General features: G+C 32.5%; 1 protein-coding gene across 16 annotated transcripts in view; it reads right to left on the reverse strand.

The window, feature by feature from the left end:
• Nucleotides 1–15,388: 15,388 nt before the first annotated feature.
• The window catches only part of LOC139489703 (zinc finger MIZ domain-containing protein 1-like), a 210,228-nt gene continuing 205,727 nt past the window's right edge, over nt 15,389–19,889 (reverse strand). For all 16 annotated transcript variants that reach the window (XM_071276417.1, XM_071276425.1, XM_071276418.1 and 13 more), the window contains one exon: nt 15,389–19,382. In XM_071276417.1, coding sequence (XP_071132518.1) covers nt 19,218–19,382 — 165 coding nt within the window. In that variant the 3' untranslated portion in view covers nt 15,389–19,217. The remainder of the gene's footprint in view (nt 19,383–19,889) is intronic.

Consider the following 19,889-nt stretch of genomic DNA (forward strand, 5'->3'; position numbering starts at 1 on the left):
ATAATCATATGTGGCCAACATCATAGGCAATGAGATATTTAACAACACTTAAATCATATGTGGCCAACAACATAGGCAATGAGATAATCATATGTGGTCAACAACATAGGCAATGATATAATCAGATGTGACCAACAACATAGGCAATGATATATTTTACAACACTTAAATCATATGTGGCCAACAACATAGGCAATGAGATAATCATATGTGGCCAACAACATAGGCAATGAGATAATCAGATGTGGCCAACAACATAGGCTATGAGATATTTCACAAATTTTTTTGGGGATTGAGTAAAAAGTGTATCTTCGGATGTACAAAATAAATGTATTTGATTTCGTGGTTTTCCGCAAAATTTGCATACAAGTCTAAAGATAATTGTCATTAACTATATCCATAAAATCAACACTAAAATGGTATCCCTTAAAAATAAATGAATCCTCAGCAAATACAATTTCCATCCTTCCTTTTTAAAGGATATGAGCTTCAGTAATCTATGATTTTATTCTTGTTATTATCAGTCGTCTTTGATTTAATGTAATTGAATTCATCATTTGAAAGTCAATCATCACCAGGCTTACTGTCATCAAGCTGTAAATGTTCTCAGTTGACATAGGAGAAGAATTGCCTTCTAGAGATCTTAACTTCTGGTCATTGATGTTGCAATTTGTGACAAGAGATCGGTTTCCATTTGGTGCTCATATGTAGCTGTATTTCATTTGCTCAGTTACAACAATGATAACCTTTGAATTAAGTTATCATTCACAGTACCAATTTTACAGATGCGAATTCAGGCAATTAATGTCTTCAATTGTTGTGGAGACCTAAACTATTTCAATTCCAAAACCTTATATAGAAGTTTATTTTTAATTCCAAGATTTTGTTCACAGGTCAATTTTTATGATTCATATCGAAATGTCTATCAACTCTTCATGATAAGTATGTTGTTGTTCCTGCGGAAAAAGCTTCAAATAATATTGTCTTTGTATGTAAATCGTATTACTACGAATGTCTTGTAAAAGAATTGGGTATAAAGGAGCACTCAGGTAATCCCACATACAAAGACATATCATTTGACAAGGATGAGATTTTAGCAAATCATCAGTCCTTCATGGCTTCAATAAACATTGCATTGAACACCAAATCGGAGGACTTACCTTGTTTGTATTGGATACCAAAGCTTCATAAAATTCCGTACAAACAACGGTATATTGCTGGCTCATCTTCATGTTCCACTAAAGAATTGTCCATTAGATTGACTAAAATTCTGTCCGCAGTGAAGGAGGGTCTTCAGAAATACTGTGAAACTGTTTACTCGCGTAGTGGTATTAACCATATGTGGATTCTTAAAAATTCTAAAGAACTTCTAGACAATTTTAAATCTCGGTCTTTTTCTGAAATTAGTTCCATCAAAACTTTTGATTTTTCAACCCTGTATACCACCATTCCCCATGTGAAATTGAAAAATCGCCTAAAAGAAATAATCCACAATGCCTTTCAACATAAAAATGGTAGCATACGCTATAAATTTATTACTTTGGGATTTCATAAGGCATATGTCGTAAATAGTGACAAACAAAAAGGTAAAATATGCTACACAGAAGAACAAGTGGTCAGTATGCTGGAGTTTCTTATCGACAACATATTTGTTGAGTTTGGAGGTAGACTTTTCCAACAAATTGTCGGCATTCCTATGGGAACAAACTGTGCGCCTCTTCTTGCCGACCTCTTCTTATTTTCATATGAATCGGAGTTCCTCCAGACACTTGTAAAAAACAAGAGAATCAACGAAGCCAGATTATTTAATTTCACTTTCAGATATATTGATGATGTTCTTTCCATAAACAATCCGAACTTTTCTGATTGGGTTCCATTAATATACCCCAGAACTAGAGATTAAAGAAACAACAGACACGGCTTCCTCCGCCTCATTTTTAGACTTATATCTCGAATTTGACTTACACAGTCATCTCAGTACCAGAATCTATGACAAACGAGACGATTTTAATTTTGAAATTATAAATTTCCCCCACCTTAGTAGCAATATACCAACTTCACCTGCATATGGGATATATATTTCCCAACTTATTCGATATTCAAGAGTTTGCAGCTCCTACTCATACTTTGTAAAACGTCATCAGTGTCTGAGTAGAAAGTTGATGAAACAGGGGTATGTCAAAGAACGTCTCGTTCTTTTTCTAAAAAAGTTCATCGGAAGGTACCAAGACCTTGTTGATAAATATTCCGTATCAACTTCTCAAATAATACACGATGGTCTTGATGTATAGATTCTGCGTACTGATGTTGTTTATCATCTTAACAACGTGTTTTATAGTTCTTTCATTTGTCTTTGTTCTATTATTAATATTACTTTTACTGTTGAATGGTTTCATGTGATATCCGTTTCACGTGGCTCGGTACTTATACATCTCGTCAATGTGTTTGTATTGGCTTTCATTTTTTTGTGGTTTGTTTTGTATTTGCGACTTTTTGTATTTCTTTTGTTCTTATAACGTGACTCTGTACTTTAAAAGATCCCGTCAATATGATATTGTTCTATTATATGTCATTATGATATATTTCTATTATGAATTACAATATACGTTGAACCACAAACGTCAAAATCATTCAATCGCGTAGTGGAATTAACTATTTTTGGATTCTTATAAATTCTATATATAACTTTTGGACTAGTTTAAATCTCGGTCTATTTCTTAAATTCATTCTTACATACTTTTGATTTTTAACCCTGTATGCTAACATTCCCATGAAAATTTTAAAATTGTTTGTACGCACATTGAACGACAAATTTATGTAACGTATAAAATTTTCTGACGTCAGACACTCAAATCAATAAATGTGTTCGTAGATGGTGGATGTTTTTGTGTTCTGTTGGGTTGTTCCTTTTGGAATTGTTGGACGATGATGACTGATGTGCCCATGTTTTGACTATTTTATTTGTTGTGTCTGTTTATTTAACGCATCAGTGTAAAAGTGTCGGAGGTTGATGAGACTGTCATTGGAGTGAGAGGGTTAGCGCTATAGAACCAGGTTTAATCCACCATTTTCTACATTTGAAAATGCCTGTACCAAGTCAGGAATATGACAGTTCTTGTCCATTCGTTTTTGATGCGTTTTGTTATTTGATTTTGCCATGTGATTATGGACTTTCCCAATTGATCTTCCTCTAAGTTCAGTATTTTTATGATTTTACTTTTTATGATTCATATCTAGATCCAAATCATCCTCACATGCGATAAGTCACAAAAATCATGATGTGATTTCCCTTACCTTCCAAGGCTCGTGTATATGTCTACTTACCATTTCCACTGAACTATAGACAGTTTTATTTAGGGGCCAGCTGGAACCACCTCCGGATGCGTGATTTTCTCATGCGTTGAAGACCAATTGGTGGCCTCCGGTTGTTGTCTCCTATTTGGTCGGGTTGTTGTCGCTTTGACACTCCCCATTTCCATTCTAAAATTTATTAGACGATCGGTCGCCTTCTATATTTATGTGTGATATCTGGTTTATTCTTTCTTGTTTACAATAATCATCTTATGGCTGGATGCTCTACATCTGGTGCGCTTACTGTAAATCATCTGTCGCAACAATAAGGGTATACAATGAGGCTGAACGTCTATAGTGCTCATACCTGCTTGGAAGTAAACCATAAATTCTTATTTACAACTCTCATGACAAGTCATGTAAGTGTGAGCTCTATCTTCTAGTCATATCTGGCTAAGAATCGTTTTTGGTTCGTTACAACAATCATGTCGTGGTAAGACTCGTTTCACGTGGTTCACTTTATGTGGTTAGCAATCTCTGTTCTGTTAAAACAGTCATCACCTATTATGGTCTTAGAATGTCTTTTTTTTTACTGTTTGAACTATATTTGATTATCAGTTTTTGATTACTATCATCTATCTTTTTACTCCAAATCAGGACGGCCCACTGTTATCTTTCAGTCACTTCAAACCTATATGTAACAATCAGGCATGTAAGGAAATAAATTTATTGAAAATATAAACATTTTTGTTCAGATAATCATTGAGGATTAAGTAATATCTACTGTGTTGTAATTTTATCTGGGGATTAGCCATCTGGGGTCTAGGGCAGTATTGTACATTATGAGTGTAGAAACTTTATCTCCCGCCTGAGGCCAAGGTGTGCTATGGACAAACAAGGAAATGGATTAGCAAGTTTTTGGGAGGGACAATTTAGATCAGATTATTGCATGAACTTGGACATGCAGTCATTCAGTTAATTTCTCTGAAAGAAGAAACATCATTTATTTGAAACTTGGAAAATATTTTGTAACTTTTTGCAAAAAGAGGATCGCTGTGTATAGCTGAAGCTGGATCTGTGAGGTTGTAGTTGTTTTTCCAAAAAAGGAGGTTACTTATTGTATGCAGATTTGTGTGTGATATTCAGAGAGCCTACTGCATATAAAGACTTTGCCAGCGCTGATTTCCATCTACTTGTGAAATTCCAAAGATCTGAGGAAAGTCAATCTTTGTTGAAAGTACAGCTATATTTCAGGAAAAAAACGAACCTTAAATCATTTTTTTTTATAACTTCAATTTTTGAATTTGAACCATGGTCAGACGTGCATTGTTTTTTGGTCACTCTTTTATTCATAGATTAGAATAATTTGTGTTTAAAAATAACTATCAGGGATGGTTGAATTTGGGGTTTGATGGTACAGACATTCAAGTAGAATATTTCGGTTTGGGAGGAAGTAAGCTTCGTCCGGGCCCAAAATGCGTAAAAAGGCAAGAATTTATCAAAATCATTGATGATTATAAACCTCATTGTGTTTTTCTTCAAATTGGCAGCAATGATTTATCCGCTGAATCAAATCCCACTGAATGAAATCCCGCTAGATTAGCAAGAGATATAATAGTTTTTGCCGATTACATAATCAAATGCTATAATGTTCGTCACGTGATTATAGGTCAGTTGCTCCCGAGATACTCCAGGGATTTGAAAGACAATTATAATAACAAAGTTATAGAGATAATCAAAGATCTATGAAAAAATGTATATCAAAGTTGTAATATTAACTACCGGCAGCACAAGGGTTTTTGGAAAAACACTTGAGCACCGTTATCAAATGACAAGGTGCATTTAAACGCTATAGGCATAGTCAAATATGCAAAGAGTATTCGTGCAGCTGTAGACAGTCCAGCTCGAAGTTAAATAGTTAATTTATCACTTTTGTTTGATACTGATGCAATTATAATATACAAACATTTTAATATGGAGGTTCTTGTCATGTGATAATTTTTATTTGACAAATATTATGGTTATTTACTGTAAATATGGTACTCCATTACTACTTAATTTATAATATTTAACATTATTTATTAATTGTTTCCTCTGTCTTGCTTTGGTTTATTATGGTTGTGACACAAGAATGGTTGACATTACTAATGTCTTATATTATTACATGGTTCAGTTACATGTTATGTTTTACATGTACATACATGTGGATTGACTTTGGTTCAAGCAGAGGAACATACTAAATGGTTTATTACCCTTTATGGTTGTGTCACAATAGGGTACATTGGTTGTAAAATTTAATTTTACACCTTTTTTATACATATATTATTTATTGTTCTGGAGTTACTATATCAGTATATTTAGATTTCAAGTTCACTATTGGTTGAATCTATGTATTTATTAATACATGTTTAGAATTATAATATGCCTTAAAAAAATGGATCATAATTTTCCTCAATTGGCCATAATTAAGACACTACTGTACTAACAATTAAAATAGTATACACATATCTATTTTTTTAATTCTTAATTATTTCAGTCAGAATGCCAAAGCAAAGAACAAAAAGGAAAGCTGCTCCTGGAAATTTGACTGAAGCAACAATTGGGAATGTCTTTGAGACGGAGACTACTGCCTTTCCGCCATTAAATAGACACAGGGCAAAGAAACGAAAGAGTACTAGGACTCAACCGCAACGAGCTTATTTACCGGACAATACTATTATAAGTTCATCCAACAATAATCTTCCAGTCCATCCGCTAATGACATTGCTGAAGCATTATTTGCAAAGTTGCACAGTTCAAGCATTCACCTAGTAAAGGACAATAACGTGATGCCGACTTCATTACAAACTGCTCATGCAAGCTCAACACAGTCTATGCAGATTTCCACCGTATACCACCGTTGACAACTGTGCCAAATGGCAGCAGTGATAAACATGACTCATCATTAGCATTATTTCAGCTACCCTTATCATCAGATCCGGATGTCATACCTGCTGAGCAGTTCCACTCAAGCTCTGCTAATGTAGACACTCCCTATGCATGTCATATGTTAAAACATTCAATACCTATATATTTTCATGTTAGTTGTAAGCTAAAATAACATTAACGGTACAAATTTTTCTGCACCAGATGCGCATTTCGACAAATAATGTCTCTTCAGTAATGCTCGTGGCCAAAGATGATGTTTGGGCAGACAATTATGTAAACTTTGCCTTTTTGCTGCCGTCTGATATTGAGGAAGATTCCTCATTTTTGTTTGAAAATTTTAACATCACTATTTCAAATAGGAAAAACAAAAGGGAGCATCAATTCATCAGTGGATGAATGCTTTTGACATATTTATGTCCATTTATTTAGGAAAGTCTTTGAATTCTGCTTTGGCCTTGGTAAAGTATGGTTATACTATTCGTGGTTTATGTAAATCTTTGGGGTTTCAAGCAGCTAAAACATATGATGAGAAATTTAAAGGGTTAGAAAAATTCTAAATTTGAGATGGGATTCTATAAATGTCGAGTTATGGAGGTCAGTATATCTGACTGAACGGTCTAATAGTGTCACATCTTAGGACCTCCTGAGCTCCTTTGTGAATACCTCTAAAAATACATTTCCAAGAAAAGTCCAACAACAATTTCAGTTCCCCTCGGCTATTGTTGGGCCTTTTAAGTCAGGGGAATGTACCTCAAAAAACTAAACTTAAACACCAGTGTGTCCATTGCAGCAATAAACATTGTACCCTCACGTGTAGTACAGAGGGCCAAGTTAAACGAGCAACCTCTGCCAAACCTTCCTGCTCCGGTAAAAGTTCATGAATTGAATAAATATTAATCAGGTTACAATCAACAGTTGAAAGAGAAATTGATACATGGTTTTACACATGGGTTTTCAATAAATTCTTCTTTTTCAAGATCTGAATTAAATTTTCCTCGAAATTATAATAGCGCCAGAGAAAATCCAGTTGTAGTACAATCAAGAATTGAAAAAGAATTAAAACTGGGGCGTATTAAAGGTCCCTTCAAAAATGCACCTTTCCTTAATTTTGTTTGTTCCCCCTTAGGGTTAGTTCCAAAGAAAGAGCCGAATTCATTTAGATTAATTCATGATTTGTCCTACCCCAATGGAAATTCAGTTAATTCAGGTATTTCTCCAGAATATTCAGCAGTGCAATACTAAAATATTGAGACAGTTACAGAATTAGTCCAGTTGTATGGTTCACGGTGTCTAATGGCTAAAAGTGACATTAAAAACGCATTTCGCTTGATTCCTTTTTCAGAAAAAGATCATCATTTATTAGGATTTCAGTGGGATCGTAAATAATATTATGATGCATCTCTGCCAATGGGGGCATCCTCGTCCTGTCAGTTATTTGAAGCTTTTTCAACGTCACTGGCATGCAAATACGGATTTTTTGTGTTATTAAAATTTGCTGTTACAAAATGTTAGAAATTATTATAAATTAAGGAATGTATCTCCCTCATGCAAAGCTCTGATTCCTTTCACGGATTTGGCTATACTTTTTGGACCTTTTGGATTATAGCTCTTCATCTTTTATGTAAGCTTTGGATTTCAAATATTTTGGCCACGAGCATCACTGAAGTGACATGTATTGTCGAAATGCGCATCTGGTGCAGGAAAATTGGTACCGTTAATGTTATTCAATGGATTTTAAATGAGAAATTTCACATTGATGGGGTATCTCACCTACTTGATGATTTTTTCTTTGTAGGAAAGTCTGGTACTAGTGATTGTTTGACAGCATTGCACACTTTTATGAGCCTTGCTGAGAAAGTGGGTGGTTCCCATAAAAATGGGAAAAAACAGAACTCCCAACAACATGTCTTGTAATATATGAGATTGAAATTGATTCCGTACAGAGGGTTGCTCGTTTACCTGATGAAAAAAAAAATCACTATTACTCAATAAATACAAATGTAAACGTAGTGTTACCTTAAGAGAGTTACAGTCATTATTGGGTCTTTTGAATTTTACCTGTGGGGTCATTGTTCCAGATAGAGCTTTCTTGCGCAGATTATTTGATTTAACTATGAGCCATACATCTCCACATTATAGAATAAAGTTAAATTCTGAACCAAGGCTAGAACTTAAATTATGGGATTTAGTTATTAAAGATTTTAATGGTAAATCATCTTTTTTATATAACAAATGGGTTTCCTCAGATGTTTTGAAACTTTATTCAGATGCTGCTGGGACACATGGTGGATTTTCTGCTGGTTTTGGCAGTAAATGGTTTGCAGGTGAATGGCCACAGGAGATGAGAAATTTACCCATTACAATAAAAGAACTTTTTCCAATTGTTTTGGCAATTGATATTTGGGGTTAGCTCTTAGCCAACCATAAAATTTTGTTTTTAATTGTTGCTACAATTATAGATAAAACATCTTCAAAAGAAAAGAACATTACAAAATTGTTCCGGAGATTGGTACTAGCTGTTTTAAAATACAATATTCATTTTCGAGCTAAGCATATTCGTGGCAAGACCAATGTAATTTGTGACCTGTTGTCTCGTTTTTCTTTTGAAAAATTTCATCGGATAAGCTCCATGGCTAAATCCTTCTCCTGTGTACATTCCACCTCAATTTTTGAATCTGTAACTAATAAAACTCATTTGTTTTCTTTTTTGAACATTCTGGACTTACTAGTAGAGGTCAACATGGTTTGCTCTACAGTATATTGTACATTTTATTATATTTGGGTAGAGGTCAACATGACTTGCTCTACATTTGCTTTTTATTCAACATCCAATACATGATGTTTTTTTAAATTTTTTTTTTTTTTTTTTTTTTTTGTGTTTTTCTATATTTTATTCTAGTATTCTAGTTATACATGACTATTATTAACAATTTGTTTGTATTTTCACATGTATTTGCGTCTATATGGACAATAGAGTTCAACATGGCTTGCTCTGCATTTAAGTGGTCATAAAGGGCTTATTTTCCTTAGCTTTATATACTGTCTTCCCTAGTTCTGGACAGGGAGTCCTCGGGTGGGGATCCCCGTTGGGATTTGTGGCATTTTCTTAACCCCACCTTTGCTTTTTAATGTAATTGTCGTTTTTTTGCTACTATTGATATTGTTAATATGTCATTCTCAATTAATTATAAATTTTGAATAAATGACATTTTGCTCAACTTGAGTTTTACATTAATAGCAAACTTAGCTCGGCCTCCCCATAGGTTTGTTGAACATCATCTTTAGGAACCTTGGCTGTCAAAAATGACCAATACAAACACACTTGTACATGATTCGATGGAATATATATACTTTGGATTATTGTTTGGGTTGGTTGCTTTCTCATTAAATTTAATCTAACATCTTCTTCAATTAATATAAAAAGTTTCATAACGAGTTCAATCATCTAACTCGGTATATCTTAGTTGCTTGTAATCTCGTTTTGGGCGAAAAAATTACGGACATATGTTGATTTTCCAACAATGTCAACAATTACTTCTGTTCTTCATTTTCAGCAAAGGCAGTTGCAGATTTGTTCAGGTATATTTTATCTGTCCTCACTGTTGTAACCAAAATGAGAAATTTTCTTCTATCAACCCTTTTGATAAATTATTTTTTAACCAGAAAAACGCATTGCTAGAAAATTAACACACTATGAATTGCTTATGTGATGCAAAAGTGGAAAAACACCAAGGGTGCAATATAAGACCACAAAAAGAAGTAAAACAGACATCGCCGAGCAAAACAAAAACAAAGTTAGAATAGTAAACGAAAGAAAACTACACAAAAATTGTATGATTGGACACTATGAAATTCACAAAAGTTGGTGTTGAACTCGTGTGCTCTGGAATATGACGTGGCTCGGTACTTATACATCTCGTCAATGTGTTTGTATTGGCTTTCATTTTTTTGTGGTTTGTTTTGTATTTGCGACTTTTTGTATTTCTTTTGTTCTTATAAAGTGACTCTGTACTTTAAAAGATCCCGTCAGTATGATATTGTTCTATTATATGTCATTATGATATATTTCTATTATGTATTACAATATACGTTGAACCACAAACGTCAAAATCATTCAATCGCGTAGTGGAATTAACTATTTTTGGATTCTTATAAATTCTATATATAACTTTGGACTAGTTTAAATCTCGGTCTATTTCTTAAATTTATTCTTACATACTTTTGATTTTTTAACCCTGTATGCTAACATTCCCATGAAAATTTTAAAATTGTTTGTACGCACATTGAACGACAAATTTATGTGACGTATAAAATTTTCTGACGTCAGACACTCAAATCAATAAATGTGTTCGTAGATAGTAGATGTTTTTGTGTTCTGTTAAAATGTTCCTTTTAAAATTGTTAAACGATGATGACTGATGTACCCATATTTTGACTATTATATTTATTGTGTCTGTTTATTTAACGCATCAATGTAAAAATATCGGAAATTGATGAGACTGTCATTAAAGTGAGAGGGTTAGCGCTATAGAACCAGGTTTAATCCACCATTTTCTACATTTGAAAATGCCTGTACCAAGTCAGGAATATGACAGTTTTTGTCCATTCGTTTTTGATGCGTTTTGTTATTTGATTTTGCCATGTGATTATAGACTTTCCCAATTGATCTTCCTCTAAGTTCAGTATTTTTGTGATTTTACTTTTTACATAACCTTGGCCACATCTGACAAATTAAGGCAACAGTAATATATCGATGTTCAATTCTCATAAATGGATTAGTAATCGACAAATCAAGGACTTAAACAGAAATAGAGGGGAACGCATTAACTCTTAAAAGAAACGAGACCGGTGCATCCACTCGGTAAGTGTTTTCTGTAATGCATGCATACCCTGCAATCTGAATTCTCACTTTGCACAAATGTCACAATCGGCAAAGTTAAAGATTGTTCGATTTTACTGGTATCTAAAGAGCTAATGCTCGCTCGACACAGGATAACTACCACAATACCGGAGAGATGCAAATATAGCCAGCATCTTTTTGTTTACAAAAGGAGATAAACACCTTGCAGATAACTACAGACCTGTATCTGTAACATCAGTCATCAAAGTTCTTGAACACAACATGTGCAAGCACATCTTCAAACATCTGCAGAAAAACAAAATCTTAACCGGCAGCATTAATCATGGATTTCGATCAGGATATTCATTCGAAACACAACTCATTACTACCACCAATGACTTCTTACAAGATCATGACAAAGGTTATCAGATAGACGTAGCAATATTAGACTTCTCAAAAGTCTTTGATACCGTTCCACACAACAAACTACTTCACAAACTCCGACATGAAAAGGGGCATCCACATTAACAACATAAGCAAGAAAGCCAACGCCACCCTGGGCTTTCTTATGAGAAATTTAAGGAATGTAACGGAAACATGTAGAAAGTAGCATGCATATTCCTCGTAAGATCAACAACGGAAGATGGCGCAACCGTCAGGAACCATACAAAAAGGGGATATTGATAAGTTTCTTGATAGAGTGTTGCTGCTCACAAGTAAGCTATTAAACCAAGAGTTCCAAATGGTGAAGTTGAAATCATCCCTTCGTAACGCCATCACGAGTTGGTTGACCGCTATGGAGTAAACGTTTCACAGATGATATTGGATATGTTCCTTACGTTGTAACTACATTCCCCTTCCCTTTTCATGAATGTGACCTACCGAGCTAGACTATTTACCGAGTTTGTAATAACATGAGCAACACGACGGGTGTCGCCTGTGGGTAAGGGTCTGCTTACCCTTCCGGATCACACGAGATCACCCCAGTTTTAGTGGGTTCATGTTGCTCAGTCTTAAGTTTTCAATGTTGTTTTTTTGTGTACTATTATTTGTCTGTCTGTCTATTTCATTTTTAGCCATGACGTTGTCAGTTTATTTTCGATGTATGTGTTTGACTGTTCCTCTTGTACCTTTCATCCCTCTACGAATACAAAACAGAGGCATACGTTTCATCAAAAGGAATTACAAAAGTCGAAAAATCCATAACAAACATAAGAAGGCAGCTAGAAACGGAGATGCTAGAGGAAAGAAGACACAGACTCCGGGTGATTCTGATATACAAGGTGTTTGAGGGTCTGGTGTCGGCTCTGCAAGCTGACCATTTTGTTACTCCAGCAAGATGAAGAAGAAAATCAAAGCCAAAACATTTGATAATTGTCAAACAAACAATATAATTAAACGACACATTATAAACAACACAAAAGGGCTAAAAATGCCAAACAGCAATAAGTCACAACATAAACAACACAAAAGAGCTTAAAGTGCTAGACAATAATAAGCCACAATAAATACTACACAAAAGGGCTTAAAGTGCTAGAAGCCTCGATATAAACACTTATTCTTTGTGGAAACAATCATAAACTGGAACTCGCTACCAGACAAGTTAGTGCATGTTGATTCTGTAGAGTCATTCAAGACCGCTCAACAGGATTGCCGCCCATAGCAACGGCGCTCTTCTCCATCGTGTAAAAATGTTTAGTTATGATTCTACACATACCAATAAAGATACGGATACAGAATTGAACAAGTTGGGGAGATCTAGTAACCAGTAAGGGTGGGGTTATTTAGAATACAATCAGCAATATGAACATCGCATATTGCACTTATAACGTAAGTTAAATTAAATTCTGGCAGGAAGGATGGTTGCAACTAAAGTAAGTGCTAAAATATACTTGCCACAAGAAGGGTAGAATTTCATTATCGCTAAAAAAAAAAGAAAGGTTGAATTTGAAATATCTCGACACGTGGAGAAAAAAAAACGTGTTTCATTGTAAAAAGGATATAATAATGACAATGGACCAATAAGGTATACATGGTTATGCAGTGTAGATCGTACTCTGGGTATTTATTGGCAGATCAAAATTCAGCCGATTGATTCAAAACATGTCTTACCTATATATGGATCGTTTCGACCTTAATAAATTAATTTTTTTAGTAAGTTGTTACCACAATTTTCTGGCAGTTGCCTGTAATATCTGTAAATCATTGTTTTTGTTAATATCTTTATCTCAGAATATTACTGAATTGATCAAATTTGCAAGTAATTTACAGACATAAAACGACTCTAAAGGTTAGGTAGCTATAGCATTGAAAATATCAATTAACAACACAGATGAACGAACGATACAAATCAGGAAGTGTTTGTGAAAATACTCATCAAAGCGAAAACGTTCCAATAAGAGTTCAATGTCGTGTATAGCAGATTGTGATAATTGAAGCTCGTGGAAATAAAGACATAATCCTGACTGAGACACAATTAGAATACAAGGAGTGTACAGGAAATGAGACAAAGGGTGGTTTATGAAGATCAAACAGATATCTTAAATTAACCGTCACAGATTACTTCATTTCAAAATGTTGAAATTTAAGCAAAAAAAAAACATTCACTCTTGGACAATACCTTGCAAGTAAGAAATACAAGCCTATGTTCTTCGTAGGAAATGCTTATTGTAGGAGAGATCAGATGTTTCCAATGCAAATGTCATAGGTTTGTTGAAAACGTCCACCAATCTTAGAAACGTAAAAAATCATCCATTTCTTTGTAAATATGAATGTTTTCTTTTTGTTTTAAAGATTGAATTGTTCTATGTTAAAAAAAATTCTGTTCAGTTTCAAAATAAGTTTTTAACAAGATGAACTAGTGTAAAGGGTAGATATTTAAAATAATATTTGTAGAATATTGCATGTGATAATGTACTAGGAATATATGTACTCTTTTTAGATCTATAGTTGTAGGATCTACATCGGATTCAAAATCCAATTCGAGTACTAAGTTTGATAATTACTTTGAAGCTCAATCGTTATTGCTGATCAAGATTTGCAAAGCAGTCGAATGACATAACAATATAATATGTTTTATAAGCAAACCTATGTAATGTTGTAATCAACTATAGTGTGAATGAAGATGCAGTTCTTCATCTTGGGTGTTATTTAACAGGAACCTAAAACAAACTAGTGAATGCTCAGAATTTCTCTTAAATGATTGTCCTTAGAACATACTTTTGGGTATAGAATCAATTGTCAATGTCTACAACCTTTATCAACAAGTTAATAAAATGTTACAAAAAAGGAAGGACATTGCAAATCTGCTACGGAGTATCATTTCGGTTAATGTTCTGCTCATCCACCTAAACTCTAATCTGGTATAAGCAGTCCTGTCTGTGGTCCTACGTTCTGTCTGATGTGTTAGCTGACATGGAGATATATGTGAGGTTCATATGCATTATGCAGCCTTCCCATATTAAAGATGATATGTATGCTGCATCAATGCATCATACATCAAATAATATATGATGGTCTTAAAGTATAAACTCTAGGTATTGAAAATGTTTATCATCTCAACTATTTGTTGAAGTGTTCTTTCTATTTGTCTTTGTATATTTTAACCATTCATGTCGAGTCCATTTTAGAAAGTATCAATTTGACATGGCTCGTTACTTCTACATCCAGCCAATATGTAGTTATGCTGTGGTAATTTTTTGTATTCTTGTCTTTCATTTTGGCTTATATGCTTTGTCTATATGCCATTTTGTTTCTGGTTTAGACATATTTTTTTTCTTTTTATACTGATTGAGATATAACACAATGTAAACTGCTTTTCCCAAATTTTTTGACAATTATTTTCTTCTTATGTCCGTTTCTTTTGTTCACACATTGTAGATATAAAGAAATTTTATGTGACTGTCACATACAAGTTGAAGTTTATTTTAGCTATAAACCTGGTTTGATCCACCATTTTCTACATTATAAAATATCTGTACCAAATCAGGAATATGACAGTTGTTTTATGTATTTGAGCTTTTGATTTTGCTATTAGATATGGAAATTTCTGATTAAAAGATCTCCTTGGACTTTTGTATTTTACTTTTTTTCACATTTATGCTTCCTTTGCTTTCAATTTTTTATGTAAGAGTGTTTATGATAAAGGTAAATTCACAAAGCACTTTTAACAACAAATTTATAAGGTGTCATTTCCATTTTCAACACTTGACACACAAGGTACGATGTATATGCTGTACTCCTGCATTGTGTCATGTAATTTCACAGTACAAGATAAACATGTGGTATTGATGGATTATGGCATCAAATATAACACATTAAAAACTTCAATGATTTGTAATAATTCCTTTTTTATTAGATAAATAATGATCACATGTAAGGGACTAAAGTACATAAGTTGCAGGTGACATCTAACATGTGATTGCACTTTCTCACAGAAAAATAGCCATTTTAAAAACACTGACTGCATCCGAACATATTTATTGTCTTTAGTATTATGTGTCCTAGGCAAACAAGATAAATTCTAAATGTTGCATTTGTTAAAAAAATTCAGTTCCTTTCAATGCATTGTATGATATTTGAAATAATTTTGTTCATAGTATCATTTTAGAGAACTGTATTTTTAGCGATTAAAGTGAATATTTCATGTCTAGTAATGTCATGTACAAATTATAATGTCATGTGAGAACAATATTTTTTGTAATAGAAATGATTCGTTCAAATTGCAACATTCAGAATCGTCTTGTTCTCACTGAAAGAAGTGTATTTGATAAACTGTTTTGATAATGGTCCCTTCAAGAACTTCATCTTGCAAGTCATTAACGTAAAAAAACAAAAATAAATCAACTTTCTTTTTTAAGTAACATTTTATATAAAATTAAAACTAGAGCATTCAATAACACATATACCACTCTTTATGGTTTTATTAAAATGATTATGAGCACTTTCTTTGTTTACAAATAAAAGAACTGATTTTTTCCATCCTTTTAATCTTCTTTGGTTTAGGGAATATGAATTTATAATATTGCCAAGATATTATGACAAACTATTGCATTAATTGGCTTATTTTTTTTCTATTGCAGAATTGATTATTTTACATTAACAAGGGGAGCTAATACAACTGAGGGGAGATAACCTATTGCAACCTACAACAACTGAATGCTAAGAATTTTTTGCCAAGTGAATACTTTCCAGGCTGCCATGAATTTAATTTTTGAATATATAAATTTCTGAAATATATGAAATGCATTTTTTGTCATAAATTGACAACACAACCAGAATTTTTGGGGCAGGTAGAAAAGTTAACTCTTTGTCACATTTAGAAGTAACAGATGGAAACAAACACTCAGCTGAAAGAGATCTGCAGTTGATATCAGAAAACTGGATGTATGCTAATCCTGAGAATATGCATAGCTGACGGATAAAATAATGTGCTTTATAATTATTCCCTGATCAAACAAAAACGTGATTAAGTTTAACATAGCACATTGCATAGACAGATTTTAGATATTTAACCCAGGTAACTACAGCTGTATAAACAGAATGCTGAAAAAAGGGGGTGCTAATTATTTCATTTTTCTTCAAATGCAAATCTCTTTCATATGAACTGCAACATACATTTTCCTTGCTGCCAAAACAAAACTACTTGCTACTCTTTTTCTTTTGATTTTCCCTTTAAAAACAAAGAAAAAATCAGAGTAAAAGTGTCATTAAATTTGCAAGAGTAATAAACTAAAAAGATTGAGATTTTTTCCTAAGTTTAAAATTAATGCATAATTTTTACTATCATTTAAAAAATAAATAAAAATATTGATCGAAACTCTTCTGTATCAACAATTATATTTTATCTAACATAATAAGACTGATTTTGGCAATAAGCAAAACTGTTGCAAACCAACCGGCATAAGTGACTCTACAACTGACTGCCAATGAGAAGACATGAAGCATAAATAAATCTTCACAAAAAATAGTTTATATATTTGTTTATGACTACAAATCAATGTTTCTACTTATAAAAAGTCAATATATACAGAGAAATGTTTTAAAACTAATCTACTTTTTTGTTATATGAACTTGGCTTCGGCACAAAAAAACAGACGCCATGGTTACCTTAAATTTCATTTTCAAAAATTTCTGTACAGATGATGCGTTCACATCTTAAATAATTTACATATATAATACACTGGTATATGATAAATCTGGTTATATATAAACACTGGCAAAAAATGTAAATTAATGCTTATAGTCAACAGTACAACATTAACAAAAAATTGGCAAACTCGTCTCCATACAATATCTTCTTAAAACCACAGTAAACAGTTAAAAAAATGTCTTTCACATTATAAATAATAATTAACGCCTTGCGTGAGACAAAATAATTCATACAAGATCTTTTAAAAAGATGTCAACAAGGTGTGAAATGAAACTGATTTGTAATGGTGATTTCATAAAAATAATTCAATGTTTTGGGTTTAAAAACAACAAGATAACAAGTTTTCATAAATTGAATTCATAAAAAAAATTAAAAATATTTTGAATTGTCATGGTAAATATTGATTACAAATGAATTGCCAAAGATGAATTCTGAATAATTGCACAAATGATTAAAAAATAATCAGTTAAGGTTGCAAAAAAGTACATGTTGTCTCTTAACAATTTATTAAAAATGTTTGGTATAGACAGTCATATATTGCCCTTTCTAAGATATACATCCCTCCTAATTTTTTATTTGAAGTCTGAAAAATAATTTTAGTAACATCACTGAATGTGCTGTTTATTCGGTTACTAATTTTGTAAAGACTTCTAACAGTTTGATTATAAATTGCTAAAAATAGATTGCATGTAAAATAAAGATATGACTGTCTACATTAAAAAAAATTATTAAAGAACTTCTACAAAGAACTATGAAAATAAATACAAATCTGTTGATCACATTAAGTAAGGCATCTTATATTGCACTTTAATTTTTTTATTACAGAAGTGTTAATGTGCAGATCAAAAATAAAGCAAAAGATTTGTTCTAAAATGGATCCTTCCTTTTATTTAATAGAATTTTTCAGGACATTCATTTCCTCTTTTAATATTATCTGTTTCTGCAAAGATTCATTCATGGTTTGCTCATTTTTTAATTTTTTTTTATATGTTTAAAAAAGTTAAATGTCTTTTATAAACTTTTAAAAAAAATATTATCTTGAACAGCTTTCAATGTCTTATATAAATTAACTAGTATTTAATAATGATTTAGTTTTGAATTTATTCAAAAAATTTAATAAAAAAAAAATCAAGACATAAGACGAGAGCTCTAACCATTCAATAGATTTAGACCATAAAATGTTGGCCTGTACTTCAGAAGTTAAGAGCAAGAAGATTGAAATTGGTCAAATTATTGCAATTTTGAGTTAATGATTTTTTTGCACAGAGATATGATTCTAACAAAATGCTCCTTATTTTGCAACAGCATTCATAATTATAATGTATTGCAGTCCATTAATAACAACCACAAATAGGATTTTCCCCAAATGACAACATGATAACATCGTCATCATCGTCATTAAGCACAATGTGTCTTGATTTTCACATGATATTGATAATGCTGCCTTTTTTAAAGTATAATGTCTTGGTCAAGACCAGCATATTTTACTGATAATAAAACATATCACATCTTGTATAAAGTCACATGATCATTGTAAATAGGTCAAAGGTCACTATCCTTTATTTTGCACGAAGATTTTGTTCACATGAATGTTCTGTACTGTTTTCTTTGGGCAAGTCAAATTGAGATACAATGATAAAATAAATAAATGAATGAGTTTCGATGAAATTGATCATTGTTCTTGCAGATCTGTCAACCATATTGTTTTGTTTGTTTGCATGACAACGCTGATCACATGATACTCCTCAGTAATTGAATGATAAAACTTGTTGATATCGACCTCAACGGCTATCACTGTCCACAAATTTTGCATCTTATTACCCTCCTGTTTCAACAACCACTTCTACGATTATGAATTTACACTGGCGGATTTAAACACGAATCAACGTACAGGGTCCTCCACCATTTGCTGTAGTAATGAAAAACAATAGCACTGTTTACAGGAAACGAATCCGTCTCCAATTTACTGGCCCTATGCTGTGTGTGTGTCCGTTATCACTCAACTGATCATTCAAACAAGGCCAGTAAATCGTCATTGTTACTCGACGTCGTATTAGTGTTTTGATTGTTCCCTGTGTTTCCCGACGAGACTGAACCTGAGTTATTATTAGAATTTTCCGAAGGCCCTAAATATGATAATAACTCCATAGGATCTGTTAAGTTCAAATCAAGCTGAAAGAGAAAGTAACATTATTAAATCTATTTTTAGAATCATAAGTGCATCTACTTTTTTAATCATAAGGAAATCTATTTTTTCTTCAATAAATAAGAACTTTAACTTTTGTTTAAGATAGCAGTAAAACACAAAATGTGTATTGATCAAACATAATACAGGAGCAGAAACTATCTAATTAAATTAAACAAATAACTTCCCAATGACGGAAGAAAATCAGAATGTAAAAAATTACTAACTCAATTAATCTATCATTACATAATAATCTGTAGGATGAAACTGACTTCTGTCCTTCTCAGTTACAATCAATAAAGATCATATAAGATAATTAATTCATTCGTTGCAAATGTTATGTAATATTTCTATCTGAACAATGTTATATATCAGACTTTGTTGTAACCTTAAAAGTATTGTCTTTCGTAAAAGAAGTCCAAATCAATGGGTTATTTTAATTGTCTGTGTCAAAAACAAAGAAGCAAAATAGCAATAAATGAACTGATAACAAA

The sequence above is a fragment of the Mytilus edulis genome, chromosome 9 (assembly GCF_963676685.1).
Source record: "Mytilus edulis chromosome 9, xbMytEdul2.2, whole genome shotgun sequence".
NCBI classification, from domain to species: Eukaryota; Metazoa; Mollusca; class Bivalvia; order Mytilida; family Mytilidae; genus Mytilus; species Mytilus edulis.